Here is a 15,120-nt window from a genome sequence, read left to right as displayed (position 1 = left end):
AGCAATAATTTCTCACATTAACTGTCTGGTGGGAGGTGTTACTACCCTTTGGAACAATGTATTATCTAGCTAGTTATGATTTTTTTTCCTTGGATAATGTTTATATTGTGTTCATGTTATGAAATGGTTGCTATTTAATAATTTCTGCATCCATAATTCTTTTTCCAAATAAATTGTTTTGGTAAGATAAAATTACTTTTTCATAATTTGAAAGATTTGGGTAGCCTGTAGTCTGTTTGCACCTAAAATGTCAGATGCCTGCTGCATATGAGCTTTGTGTTGCCATGCGGTTATTAAATCAGTTTTGTTTCCTACCCAGCCCTCAGTATCTTTGGTCCTTAATGATTCCATTCCTTTATCATCTTTTCCTTTCACACATAGAGTTTAATTATTTGCAGAATTAAGTAGGCTTTTTATGGGTAACTGAACTGGAGGGATTTTGAGATACCAATCCTTGCAAGAATGAACTTGGAGCAGGAACACAGGCCTTCAGGCTCTCAAGCATCTCTGTATCAACAGAGAATGAAAATAATGTCTGAAAATAGAAATCTTACCCTCTCTAGCTCATTGCTAAGAGGTAAATCCCCATTATTTGTGGAAACTTTAATTTCTTTCCAGCATTGGTGTGAAGCTTGTTGGCACCAGTTTTTACCTTGATGGTCAATATAATCTTGTTCCTTTATATTCCTCCATCTCCCTCTCCCATCAGTTGTCTCCTAAGAAGCCCAGCACAGAATTGTTTATATTGTTTATATGTTTAATTGTTTATGTTACACCTAGATTACAGCTGGTTGGGACGGACCACTCTCTGTTTTGTATAGTGTCTGTCTCAGGAAGGTCCTGGCCCACTAAATTCTTCGATTTGGCAATACAGGTAATAGGGGAGAGGTGACCAGGCCCACAGTGTGAGTCCAATCTTCATTTCACTTTTGAGTAGGATTAGGTTGCCTTGATCCAAATCTGGTTCCAAATCTGTGATTTGTTCACTGTGACTGCAATCAAGATACTTCTGCTGCTTTAGAATTCCTCTCTGTGACAACAAGAGATATGTCAAACTTTATAAATAGTCACTAAATTATTCTATGCCCGCTGGATAGAGGGTGAAACACTAGGAAAAACTGTTTTTGTTATTCTAGCTGAACCAGCTCAGGAGGTATTTTCCCCAAATTAAGTGTACATGTTTCCTGACCTCCTCCTTCCCAGCCTCTTTTGATTTTGAAACCTTTTATGAGATGCAAAATACTATTCTCTGCCTCATTTTTCTTTGGTCTGTTTTTGTTTGTTCTCTAAGGTCCAGACATTTGGAGAAAGGATTGTCCTCTTTGTTCTGAACTGCATTATTTTTGGAATGCTGGAAGGGAGTTCAGCTAATGATGCATTCTTTCTACCTCACTCTGCCACCGAGCGTGCCAAGATACTCTGGAGAAACGGCGAGGCTGCTGCCTTTTACTCGGTCAAGATGAAAGGTAAGGTCATTTTAGAGACACAGTTCCACTGGTTCCTAATAGCTAGAAATGTAATCCTTTTATTTATCTTTCAGTATAAATAATCCTGGCTCTCATTTACATTTTTATATGAAATCTCTCTCAGAATTAATCTGGGGAACAAACCTTCCCAGAATTTGGAAGCCATCCACGTTACTTTCATTTAAACGTGATAGTTCCAAACCCTGTTCTGATCTGAGGGGTACTGGCTTACTCCAAGCAAATGTTTTTTAATGCAGCCAAGTAGGAGGTTGTACATCTAGGAACAAAGAATGTAGGGCCTATCCACAGGATGGAGAACTGCATCCTGGAAAGAATGATACCTGAAAAAGGAGTGCAGTTCCCAGGGGAAAAACATATTGGGAGTTAGTAGCAAGAAGAGGAAGGATCCTTGAATGTGTGAGGAACGGTGGCTGGGTCGTTTAGAGGTTGGTGTGTGCACTAGATCCGTCCTGGAAAGCTTTGTGCATTTGTGGTACTCGCAGTTTAAAGGATGATGATGAATTGATTTCATAATTAATTGATTAAGTGGCATAGAAAAGAAACAAAATGTGTTTTAATTCTTTAGGGATACTTGATTAGCTTTAGTAAAGGTCTTTTATTAAACACAGAGTCTGTATTAATGCAAATAATTGCTGTTAACCAGTCTGGAGTGGAAGAGGCTTAAATGGAATAACTCCAGGTAGGCAGTTGAGCCTGTGTCCCCACATGGGAGCTGGTTAGCAGTCTGTGTTTAAGATTCTTGGGAATCACCTTGGTACCAGCAGCTTCAACACAGAGGAGGTGGGATCTTTGTAAGCAAAATATTGTCCAAATCAGAATTCAATCCCATCCATCCAAAATGGGAGAAAAAGAAACAGCTCGAGAGCTGGGTTGTTTTGGATGCCAGAGGACATTCTGAAGGTGCCTTCTCTGCTGCAATCCCAAAGGCCAGCAACAGTAAGATGTTCTGCTTCTTGGGGTGGAAAAATCCTGATACACACAGAGGTGTAGCTTGTACAGCACTGTGCTGGTGCTGCTGCACCATCAGTGAGGAATCAGGACTCAGCCTATGATCAAGGAGCCTTGTCTGTATCTCTGATCATGCTGATGAACTGGTTTGTAATGGCAAACACAAGTACATTTTTCTTTAAGTCCATAAATATTCCTGAGCAAAGCTTTTGGAAAGAAACACTTGTAGGGGCTGTAATGATTCATGCTTCAGTAAAATAAATCTGCACAGTAGTCTGTTATGGGTGGAGTATTAGCCAAGTTGAAACTGTTTCTGAGTAAGTTGAGAGTCACAGTTTGGTTTTAAACCAGGTCCACATAAAATACAAATCCTTCAAGTCCAGCTTTGTCAGCATCTGCCTTTTCTTGCCAGTGTTTTTTTTCTCTGGGCAGCTATATTTGTTAGTTTTTGGCCTGTGTCACAAATTACTGCAGTCTTTTGCCAAAGCCTTTTCGGGAAGCTTGAAACTGATTGTTTTTGCTGCTTTTTGCTATTTGATGTACGCATTTAGAAAATAATTCCTCTTTCTGAAGTTCTGTGATTTCAATTTCATACCAGCCATGCTGTGGCTGATTCTATTCTCTCTACTTTTTAGAAGAGCCCTGGATTTATTAGGTCCAAAACAGACTAAGATAAATATCTTCCCTTAGAAGCTGTATTTCACATGGTTGTTTTATATGTTTTTGTAATTTATTTTTTTAAATCATAATGCAAGTTCTTTTTCCTTTTGCTGTCCTGATCAGAACATTTAGTAGAGGCAGCTTTAACTACAGGACTTTATATTGTGCTGGACCTCTGTTACAGCTTCTGGTCCTAGGAAAGAATTATTTCCCTTTGTTCTCACCATGTGATTCTGAGTCCCTTTATTTTCATGCTCTGCAATTACCTGACCATTCTTTCCAGTTTGATTTTTCTTCACTGGGTAATTGAGATTCTCATATTGATGTTGTATTCAACTGCAATTCTCATCTGTGAATTTTTCATTATCTACAGCATGACAAAAAACATGTTTCAGTGGAGGCAAAGAAGCCAGAAAAAGGTCTGTGGAGTATGGCTCTTTCAAACATGAGTCTTCTGGGTGAATCACAGAAGTGGTGACCAAGGAACAGAGAGTCTGTTCTATCTTTGCTACAGATTTAATGTGTCGTTATGCAAACTAAATTTTCACTGGACTTCAGTGATTCCAGTTAACTATCTTGGCAATATTGTAATGTCATTTCCATTTGCCAGTTCCTAGGTGGCCTGTACAAAGTGAACTCGGTAGTTTTGGTCCAGTTCCATGCTTCCATCCTTAACTGGATCTCTTTTAATAGTCCAGCTATGGAGGCACAGATGGTCTCGAGCACACGCCTTGCTCAGAGATGCAGTAACTACTGCAGGTCAAGGTTTTGAGGCAGTTCGGCCACTTCTGGCACTGGCCACCCTGCACCTGTTGTATAGATAAACAGAAGTCTCATTCTTCAAGGCTATCACTTTTCGTGAGCATTAGACACCTTTATTAAAGCAAAATTTATTCATGACTACACAGATCATCAACTTGGCCTCTCTGGAATGTGCCTATTCCTGTCCAATGACAGGCATGCAGCATTTACCACTGGGTATACTAAAGATTGATGAGATGTACTAAGCCACTAATGAGGCTGATAAGACACTTTGTCACGTGCCAAGATAAATGTCTCCAATTTTATCTATGTCAGCAGCTTCCATATCAGTCAGCTGAGCAGTTAGACCTCACTAAATGGAGCTACTTAAAGGTACAATAGGAAACGACAGTTCCCTCTTCCTGTACCTTTCTCTGCAGGCAGCAACCTGAAAATGAAATACTTTGCAGAAAGCTTTCATATAGATACTTGGGGTTTGGGATCTGTTTTCTGTTGTTTAAAGTATTTATTTTGTGCTCTGTGTGAAAACCTCAGAAAGAATGTGTTCTGTGTGGTGGTGGAGGATTAATTACCACGGTTACTGACACTTGTTTCTTGTGCAGTGAGACCATGTAATTCCCTGAGAGTTTTTCCTTTCTTATTTACTGAGGACTAGTAATTACTAAAGATGGACTTCACCACCTTCACATAAATGCCAGGAGAATGCAGAAGATTCATGATGCAAATAAATCAATAAGGAAGTTGGAGGATGCAATGAGCCAGGAGTGTCTTAATGCTTTTGAGAACAAACCAGAACAAAATTACTATTTTATAGAGCTTTTTTTTTTTTTTTTCCCCCTACTGTTATGTATTGCTGTCTCTGTAACACATATGAGTTGCCCAGCTGCAGACCAAACTGTCTGTGGTATGAAAAACAAAAGAGTCAGATTGTCAAAGCTTGTCCCTTCCCTCCTGACAAATCTTAGTAGTAACAGTGTGGAGTGATGTGAATCAAACCAGCCTTAACCAAACTGAATCCTCTGAAAAGGCTGTAAAACATACCGGTGTATCAGGAGTAAATGTGTTGTTGGCTTCTCATTCATTCTTTAGAAATGCTCCACAAGTCACAGTTTGGGAACACCTGACTGCAAAAATGCTTAAGCAGACATGTAGTAGGCAAAAAAGCATCCCTGTCCCAGTCTCTGCTTTTATCCTACACCAGAGCCTTAGAGATGGTCTTTGGAAGTGGCTTTCTGAGCTCAAATTCATTTCACACCTTTCTTCATACAAGCCTTTGGAAATATCTTTTGATACTTGTGGCCCAGGCGCTATTCTGTAGAAAGAGATCCTTAAAAAGATAACAGGATTTTACTTTTTCATCAATAATGTAAATTTCTTTTTGAGAAAAAAAAAATTGGCATTGACGTTAACCTGACAGACAATTAGCTGAAATCTTGCTGAATAATTGCTTTTGTCTCCCTCTGTTTGCTAGCAATAATATTTTTAATGTGCATTTCTGAGGTGGATTGAAGGTTCTGGCTGTAATGAAAATGAAACGACTACATACCAGTCCAGACATGAATTCATTTAATTTTATTGAAGCCAGAACCTTTGTTCGCCTTCTCACATACAAACTCACACAATGAGTTGACCTTGGGTTCTGCTCTGCAGAAATATTCCCCACCCTTTACACAAGTGCTCAGCCTGCTCCAGGCCTGTCCAAACATGTGTGTGCCAAGCCAACTTGTTCATCGGGGAAATAGTCAGTGTGCACAACCTTGTTTTTTTTGGGTCTATTGGATGTGGGGACCAGATTGGGTTTTTTTTCTGGTTTGTGGCTCTTTGGGAATGCTAATGGCTGTCTGCTTTTCCTGCCCTTGTAATATCTGTTTGCCATTTTGCTGGCTCCTAAGTTGGTCATTTGGCACTCGTGACCTAACCGAGCAGATCAAAGGCTTTCAAAGGGCAGACTGCATGAATGCTTCCCTCTCCATCACCAGTGCCCTTATTTTCCCTGTCTCCTCCCTCACCTCAAAACTTTGTCTGTGTGTTCCAGCAATGAAACAAACCTCTCAACCAGATGTGTGAGAGCCCAGTGGCCACCTCCGGGCCACCATTAGCTTATGGTAACCTTGTGCTATTTGGTGGGAAACAGGGACAAAGTGGCCTTTGTTCCAAAGGTTGGTTTGTTTGTTTATTTTATTTCAAATGCCTGTGGGCTGTGACTCTCCTAATGTGTTTCCCAGGGACAAGGTGAAGAATGGCTTCATGGTTTCTTTATTTACAGTGCCTTTAGACATGACAAGTTTTTGTCATCTTCTCAACACAAAGTTAGAAGCTCAGGCATAAATCACTCAGCTCCTGGGGTTGCTGCACAGCGTTCTCATCAGGATTTATAGGAGACAGACTATATGAGATAATAACAAACTTTAAAGAACACTTGCAACATGCAGGAATTCTTAAGGATTTCATGAGGAAAAGTTTGTCCCTTAGAACGGATGGTGCAATTCCACTGGAATTTGACATCTCTGTTGGGTTGGCAGCTAACAATGGGACTGGGGATATACTCAATTTCTTGGCTCATGACAAAAAGAGTAACTACTCATCATGTGTTACAAATATTGAAAGGTTATAAACACCACCACAGCCCACCCTTTTCCAGCAAGGTTCTGGAACATGTGTTTGAAGTTAGGCATACACTTTGATTAAGCAGGAGTGAACCAAGCTTAATCAAGTTGTGAATGGATGGTTATGTAGCTACATACTCTTGTTGTATGGCTCTGTCTGTGAGATGTGGATTCTTGCTAAATAATGAACTTGACAAATCAGGGTCTAGAATTAAAAATAGTAATGTATCCTGTGCTAAATTGGCATCCCAGAAAAGAGAGTAAGAAAAGTCAGGCCTGTCCAGTATCAGCAAAAGGTGCTGCGCACCAACTGAAGGAGCAGAAATAGACCCCAGCTTAAGACAGTTGTGGGGATGTGACAAAGAAAAATTTTTCTGTCAAGTAAAAGTCTTTTGTTGGAGTTTAGGAACAGGCCTTCAACAGGACATCGATAAAACTGTGAAATAGGTCTTAGTAAAGTGATGAAAGCTTCATGTCTCAAGACACTGGAACTAGATTGAGTCAGGTCCACTAGGAAGTATTAAGAAAGATAAACCAAGAAGGTCTTGATGAGACTTAAGCTACGAAGTATGAAAATATAACCATTTTCTGTTATAAAGACCTGGATATCCAGTTGTATCTAACCTGCCATGTACTCAAAAGCAGCATAAAATCTTCATAAATATTTTCTAAAAATTAAAATAAATCAGTGAGGTTTTTCTGTGGGGACCCTCTCCTATATGTAGGTGGTTGGTGAACTGATGTTGGTCATTCATTTAAGGACTGAGTGCTTATGCTGTGAAGTAGTTTGAAGTTCTATTTTTATGGTATTCTGCACTGAATGGAAGTGTAGCAATAGGACCCTTGTTTGGTTAGGGTGAACATCAAAATTTTGGTTGCTGAATGTCTGTTCTTAATCAATTCTGTTGACTCCAGTTTGAGTTTACCATTCGTGATTGCAAAATAAATCCATTGGTTCTGTGTTTTGGGGTTTTTTGGACAATTTTCACTGAGAACTAGTTTTAATAGTTTGGAGGCTTATGCTTGAGTCTGTATTTTGTCCACATGTAGAGCATTATGTCATGACCCCCTGATTTCAGTTAATTGACTTAATGTGTTTGTTAGCAAGGACTGTCCTTAAGTGAAACCTCTGGTTTAACACTGATAGTGGTAGTTCAGGTCATGGAATAGAAGCACCTACATGTGTCATAAATTATCCCTCAGTAGAAATGGAGTGACTTACAAAGGAGCTCTTACAGTGCTGTCTTAAAATGCACCACTCAGTTGTTTATTTAAAGGAGTATACTGACACTGCATTCAGAATATTTATATCTCTTTGGGTTTAGACCATTTACATCTTTTTTGTGAGCTTTGCTATATGCATTGCCTGTGCACCAAGGTAGTGTGCTGTGTTAGGCAGGTCCTCTCCCTTTCATGGCACAAGTCATCCTCCTGGAAAGTGTTTTACTGTCCATGAGATCATCCTCACAGCCTGTAGAAAGGTACCAGGGGAGTGTGTGTGGCTGCAATCACACAGCAGTTAGTGCAGCAATACCAATTTTGTTTGCAAATGGATGTGTTTTTCCCTGTCTGTTTTCAGGGAGCCTGTGTGATGGTACAACCAGTCAGTGTTACCTGCTGCCAGTTTTGGATACTATATTCGTCCGGAGAAGGTGCAGAAGAGGTGGCCTTGGGATGAAAATGTTGCATGATTTCTGTCAGTCTTTCCTGGCTGAGGATGCCTTGGGGATCAGCTGCCCTATTTCTGCTGCCATGTATCAAGGTAAATCCTTTGATGTGGACACGTTAGGTAAGGGTCATGTATAATGTATAATTTTCAATATGGTCTTGGTAAGATTGTCTTCACTGTGTAAGAGTTCAGTGCCCTGGTCTGAACTGAACTGTTGTTAGCCTGCAAATGGTTCCTTTTCCAGAGCCATCTGGAATTTCCTGTGGAAAGGTAGGCCAATATTTATGTAAAACAACAAAAAGCACAAAACTCACAGTGCCTGTTTGACTTACCGTGTTCCTAGAACTGTTCTCTCTTAGAACTATGTCATTGCCCTAGACAGGGACTTACACATTTTATTTGACACCACAGGGAAAAGACTCGTAAGATCTTGTCAAGCCCACACTATGCACATAATGCTCTGGTAGATCTTGCATTCTTAAGAAATTACATTTAATAAGCCAAATACCTAGGCTCTACTCAGTCATCCAGTTACATCAGTACTTGTTTTGTATCAACTGTCTTTGAACATTTGTCACTTTTAAAAGATCACAAAGTAGCAATATATCTTCTCTGTCTCCAGGTCAAAACTCTAGTTTTGCTAGTAATATTCACAGAAAATATCTGTGCTCACGTTATTAATGAAACTGTCTTCTTCAGAAAAGTACTTTGTTCCGAGGTTGCTCTCTGTGTGGTGCAGTCTTCACTATCGTTTTTGGGGAGATGTTTTGACTTACAGCTTTCCAGTTGTTTCCTAATAAATGTCAACAAAATTTTGGCGACATCTGTTCTTTCTCTTGATTATTACGTGCCCTTGAATGTATTCAAAAGCACCCAAGCAGGTACTACTCCTTCTAAATTCAGGAGGGAATAATATTGAGAGCACTCCTTCTCTTCTCCCAATAATATCCATTTTTCCTTTGGCAGAGCTCAGGGGTGTAGAAACCCTGGATGAGAAAGCTGCATTTATGTGTTAGCACTAGCAATATATTGGAAGACTGTGCTTTTGTCTCAATTAAGTTTAGAGCTAATAGTGAATAAATTTGGCCTGCATCGTGTTTTAATTAGGTTTTCTTTTATAAAAATACCAAAACTATAAGTTAAATTTTGAGTGTATTGAAGTCACTGTCTGTTTTTAATTTCGTTGGAACCACATTTTTATACTTTGACGAATGAATGCAGCCTTTAAATCTCTGTGCTGAAATCTCTGAAGCTGTGGATAGTTTTTTTAACATGGACATGGTATTTAAGCTCCTGTAGAGGCCTAAAAGGAAGAAAAAAGCTTTTTAACAGATACCTGGATTCTAGTATATATGTTAGTTTCAGTGGCTTTTATTGGAATGGTGAATTTAGTCTGGATATTCTTGGATGAAATTAATGTCTGCAATCTGTTCATTACTGTAAGGCAAATGTTTACATACCAGAATTAGGGTTTTTGTTTTGACATCCCATTGTTAAACTCAACTGAAAGTTGAAGATAAATTACCCATTCTGTAGTATGATGAACTACAGTGGACAGAGTATGACAGTAATTTTGTTGTTTACAGATCGCTATCTTAGTGCAGTTGATGCAAGCAATAGGGTGGTGGTTAAGGAAGTTTAAACATCCCTTTAAATGTTTTGAACTGTTTGTTCTACAGCATGTGTCGCCTCTTGACACTGCACATATCCTAAGGATGCCACTAAATAGAAAATACTTCAGTTTGATAACATAAGCAGACCTAAATTTGATAGTTTATCCAAATTTTTAGATGGTCAGTGTGTACTGACAGTGATAGGAATCTGAGGCAATATGGTTTTTAGAGGTGATTGTACATCTGCCACAGGTATCCTGAAATTTTTCTGTTGGTTCTTCCCATTTCTGTTTTTCTACATCAAAAGAAATAAATGAAACTAACAATGGGACAAAGGGTAGCAGTAGTGAAAAGGAGGGTGATTTTGGCCCAAAACCAAACTGAAGCAGAGCTTTTCTTTATAAACAGAAATTAAAGTTGCATTCTGCATGGTTAAAACGGGGAAACAGAGGAGCACCTTTCCTTTCAGAGTAGTGAGGATAAAAAAACCTACAGTGCTGTTAGTCTGAAACCTACTGAGTGTCATTGGGCATTGTTCTATGCTACAGTGCCAGAGGAAGGTGCTCAGCATATTATTTCAAGTCCTTTATTTCTGCCCTCACAAGGAAATAATCTAGACTGAAGAAGATGGCAGGATTCACTTGTGACTGTTTAGGCCATTCCACATAGACATTTAGTAAAAGTCCCAGCTGAAAGAAAGAGGAGAAAAATGAAAAGGCAGAAGAAAGACTTCTAAAGGAACTAATGAAAGTAGATCTGAGAACGTGCTCCTTCTTCCAATGTACTTTTCACTCATTCATATTTCTACCCCTTGGTTTCTCCTTTCAGTATGCCAGAAATTCCTGCAGGCTCATCCTGAGGAGCAGAAGCGACTGTGGGAAGTGGAAGCACCAGGAGATTGGAGCCAGCGAGTGAATATCTGGTTAAAAATTCAGATGGAGTCATCCCCTTCAGAAAGTGAGTTAAAATTAACAGCGTGAACTTGTCTGTGTTACAGTTCTACAAAGATAAGAAATGTAATCAAGGGTTAGGTAGTGATCATGGAGAGGTGATGTCTCTGTTGTTTGCACATGGAGAAACTACTGAGTGTGCAGTCCAGTGCCCTCTCTTTTCACAGTAAACAGAACAATTCTTAGAAATTATGAGGTAATGAAATGGAACCGCAGAGCATCTGAGAGATCCTGAACAAAGCACAGCCAGGCTGTAACTCCTGTTGCAGTGCAGTTAGAGCAGGGTAGAAGTTAGCCCAAAAAGTCCCTGTTGCACAACACATTGTCTGGGTTATAGGCAGGGGTTTGTTTCTCTGAAATTGTTACAAAGAAGAAATTTGTATGGCCAGTGGGCAGTGTGTTTAATTACCTTCAATTGCTGCCAATACCATTCTTGGATGGAAACACAAAGGTTTTCATTATGGGTTTTGGAAGATTCCAAGTACTCTCCTACAGGGTAAATCCTTTTTGCTGGGAGCGTTTTCTGCCTGCTTCACAAAAGATAGCAGCAGAATAGGGAAACCTTTTGACAGTTCATATGGGGATCTCGTTGATGTAATTTGTTCAGCTGGTTGGAGGACCCAGACAGGCCCCTCTGCTGCATGCACACAAGCTGTGATAAGCATTGGATTCTAAAAGAAGGGCTCACATTGTCTCTTTCTGGAAGTGCAGCAAGGAGTGCTCCAGAGCAAATTGCTCCCATGCCTTCCCACATCCATCCTGCTCTGTTTTGGCTCGGGAACCTTCTGTTGAGACACCGCGTTTCATCTTGTCTGCAGCACCCACAGGAGAGTTAGGTCAGACTTTACCCCTAGGCTGGGTTCCTCTGAAGCCATTATGTTTGTGTTCCTCATGCTTTAAACCAGCAAAACCTGGTGTTGCTCTTTCCTTTAATCTTGCTAAGTGAAGTTTATTAATGGCAACTGAAGAGAACTGTGATCAGATCAAAACTCAGCAGATCCTGGGGGAGAGAGGATGCTTTCCTTTTTCTTTTTTCTTTTTGCCATCTTCTCAAAAAACAAACAGATGAATGACCCAAAGAATGGGCAAATATCATTCCACCAGAATTGCTGTCAGTAAAAAATACGCATGAGGCTGGGGAACTGCCTTACTGCAGCTTTCCACTACCTAAAAGGGGACAGTAAGAAAGATGGAGATATAGATTTTAGCTGGACCTGTTGCAACAGGACAAGGGATAATGATTTTAAACTAAAGAAGATAGATTTAGGCTAGATATAAGGGAAAAAAAAAATTACTGTGGGGGTGTTGAGGCCCTGGTACAGGCTGTCCAGAGAAGCTGTGGCAGTCCCATCCCTGGAAGTGCCCGAGGTCAGATTGGTCAGGGCTTGGAGCAGCCTGGTTTTGTAGAAGATGTCCCTGCTCTTTGCTGGGGATTGGATTAGATGACCTTTAAAGGTCTCTTCCAATCCAAACTATTCTATGATTCCACGATTCTATCTTTAGGGGGTCTCTTGGGAACAAGGACTTCATTCCTACTTTCTCTGTTATGCAGAAAGCAAAACACAGTGTGATACAATATTGTCAGCTCCAGTCAGGATCTATGGCAACAACTGTGAAAATAGACAAATCTTATTCTGCTCTGATTTCTTAGATTCCTGTTGACATTTGCAATGCTGTGCAATGCTGTGTTTTGGAACAAAATTATTGAGAAGAAAAATTGAATATTTTGCCCATACTATGTTGGATTTTTTTTCTTTTTCCCACACCAGTACTCAGGATTGAATACCATTAATGTTCTTGTAAGAATTCTACAGTCATACATATTCCAAAACAGGTTTCTGTAATCCTGAGGGCAGAATTTTCGATTTTGCAAGGTGGTGTGGCTGCATCTAGTGGCAGTTCATCTGAACTGCAGCCCTCTGTTTGCTGCAGCTGGTGCTTCAGTTTGGATGTGCGCAGATACATAGTCATGTGTACACACACTTATTTCTGTCTGCACATATATATCTATAAAAATCAAGCTTTTTAGCGTGTTGTCACACATAGCTGCAGTCATTCATTCTGAATTAATTCTTATTGTTTGAAAAATGTAGGAGATACAGTTTCATCAAATAGTCTCAGCAACAGGAACATGGTGACATTTTTCTTCTGGGACTGATTGGAGGAACAGAAATCATTTCACATGGTTTGGTCGTGGTTGCTAAATCTACCAGGCAGTGAACGGAGCTGTTTTGAAGTAGTTTAGTAATATACATAAAGCATGTAAATGTGAAGCTAATGCAAAACCAAGCAGACTGAGAAGGATTGAAATAAATTTCAATTGATTTGGTATAATTCTTTATCAGAATTGGTCAGAGTACCTGTATTTTCTGAAAAGGAGAAGGGATTATGGGTTTTCCAGGTGTAAGAGGTGAACAGATTATCTATTTAGCAGAGCTTTCAAGACCCACAGACATTTTGTTTCTGGTATAGTTGTTCACCTTAGGTTTTTGTGGTGGTGTCATGGGGCACCCTGGTTTGGTTAATTAAGAAAAACAAGGCAAGAGGGATTGAAGGTAAGAGTCAGGTGGCTTTTTCTATTAGTTTTTTTCTAAATGGAAATAGCCATGGAAGTATGATAGTGATTTTTGCTTTTTATCTCTTTCTGGGGAATAATATTCCCCCAATTTCTCCAGAGGCTGAAGTGGGATCTTGTATGGAGAAGACTCCAACCAGGAAACCCAGACAACTGGATATGGAGCAGATGAATAAGGTACAGTCATTGATATGCCATCTTATGACCTTATTTTCCATTGGTGACCTTTCCCCTTTTCAGTGCAGAAGTTTAAATATGAGATTTCCACAGGTGTGTTTTACTACTGACTCCTATATCTATGTAGGTAGTCACAGCTATATTATATATATGTACATGCACACTTATAAATTATATTTATAGCTAATTTACATAGCTGTAATGGTTTGAGAGGCTAAAGAATGCAGAATAGTTTTATTAAACTGCTTTAGTTTCATCCTTACAGAGATAAGGGAGCTGTAAGCAAGCAGGTGTACAGTGAATTCCGAGGTTTGCATATGGAATAGCTTTCTGAACTTCACTTGCGGTCTTTTCTGTGCAGGAGCTTAAGTGTGACTTCAGAATGAATAAGCCAAACTCTTTATGGTCCTACTTATTTTATCTCACTGCTGAGCTGCAGATCTGGCCTTGTTTAGCTTTTTGTAGCACCGAGGCCTAAAACAGGCGTTGAGGTTTAAATGGAGCCTAAGCCTGAGAAAACAAATCACAGGAATGAAGCTTTTCCAAGTAATAAAGAAAAAGGAGAGACGAGTGGAAGCAAAACAGAGAGCTGCAGGGGTTGTTTCCCTAGCACATTTTGGTTGCCACACAATTAAATCAGTTTGTTTCCTTCAGCCCTGAGTGTCTCCGGGGAGCTGTGATGGCTCCGGCCCCTGTGGTGCACGCTCTTGTTGTGTGCTGTGGCCAGACCTTCAGAGCCCACCCAGCCAGATCAAGGCTCCCTGTGCTCCCAGTTTTGCTTCTGCTGACACTTCTGGGAAGGCAGGCAGAACAGCAGCAATGAAGCTGTTCTATACCAAAAATACAGCTGAGTTTCTTGCCTTGCACCTTTATGGCAGCCGTGGCCGACAAAGGTGTTTGATATTAGGATCAAGTCACTGTTTATTTTGTTTGTGTGTAATTTGCTGATCCTTCTGTCTTGGCTCTAATTTCAGGGTGTTGACTGCTTTCCTGGGGTTGAGCAAGAGGCAGGAGATGCCACGGAGAAAGAAGATGACACAGCAGCAAGGGCTCCAAACTCACAAGGTCCTGAAGAGGAGGACTTAGAACAAGGTGCAGGAAATGCTCAGCAACATAAAGGACTCAGGAAAAGAGCAGGGCCTGGGGACTTAGCTGGAGACAAGACCACCAAACAATTTAAAACTACGCCATAATTGCTATTTCAGAAATCAGCAAAATTCAGTCTGTTCTTAAAAATTGTAATTGACTTTTTCTTAATTTGTAACAGTGAAGAAATTTCTTCAGGTATGATGAAATTTTTTGCAGCACACCTTCTTCATTTTATGTTTTGTTTTAAATAAAGCTTTTGTTTACTAAGTGTCCTTTTCTTTTTCTTCTCACCAAGTAATTAAGTAGTAGCTGAGCCTAGTTATTTCCCTGCTCTGAAAAGATTTTGTTGGTTTGCATGAGGTGTCCAAAGGGGAATAATTGGAGGGCTTGCAGGTACTGATGTGAGAAGATATTTCTATGGAAACCACATCCTGCATTATGGAAGAGAGATACCACAACACACGTTGGTATCAGAATGACAGTTGTAACCTTCCTTTCAGAGTGAACAATTGATCTTGAATTGCTTTCATTTGAGCTTTTCTAGCAGAAAAATCTGCCTTAAACCCTGTGGTGGACAGGATGGC

General features: G+C 40.0%; 1 protein-coding gene across 1 annotated transcript in view; it reads left to right on the top strand.

Moving 5' to 3' along the window:
- Positions 1 to 14,790, top strand: part of LOC136296984 (protein FAM169B-like) — a 36,175-nt gene extending 21,385 nt beyond the window's left edge. The window contains exons 5-9 of the mRNA XM_066196561.1: positions 1,292 to 1,466; positions 8,043 to 8,225; positions 10,574 to 10,702; positions 13,371 to 13,447; positions 14,422 to 14,790. Of these exons, the coding sequence (XP_066052658.1) occupies positions 1,292 to 1,466; positions 8,043 to 8,225; positions 10,574 to 10,702; positions 13,371 to 13,447; positions 14,422 to 14,640 (783 nt within the window). The 3' untranslated portion in view covers positions 14,641 to 14,790. The remainder of the gene's footprint in view (positions 1 to 1,291; positions 1,467 to 8,042; positions 8,226 to 10,573; positions 10,703 to 13,370; positions 13,448 to 14,421) is intronic.
- Positions 14,791 to 15,120: the final 330 nt, after the last annotated feature.

Source organism: Chamaea fasciata, unplaced genomic scaffold (assembly GCF_029207755.1).
Source record: "Chamaea fasciata isolate MVZ Bird 193981 ecotype frontalis unplaced genomic scaffold, bChaFas1.0.hap1 SCAF_14, whole genome shotgun sequence".
Classification (NCBI taxonomy): domain Eukaryota; kingdom Metazoa; phylum Chordata; class Aves; order Passeriformes; family Sylviidae; genus Chamaea; species Chamaea fasciata.
Note: the sequence above shows the minus strand (reverse complement) of the source record. Positions and strands in the feature narration are given on the sequence as shown.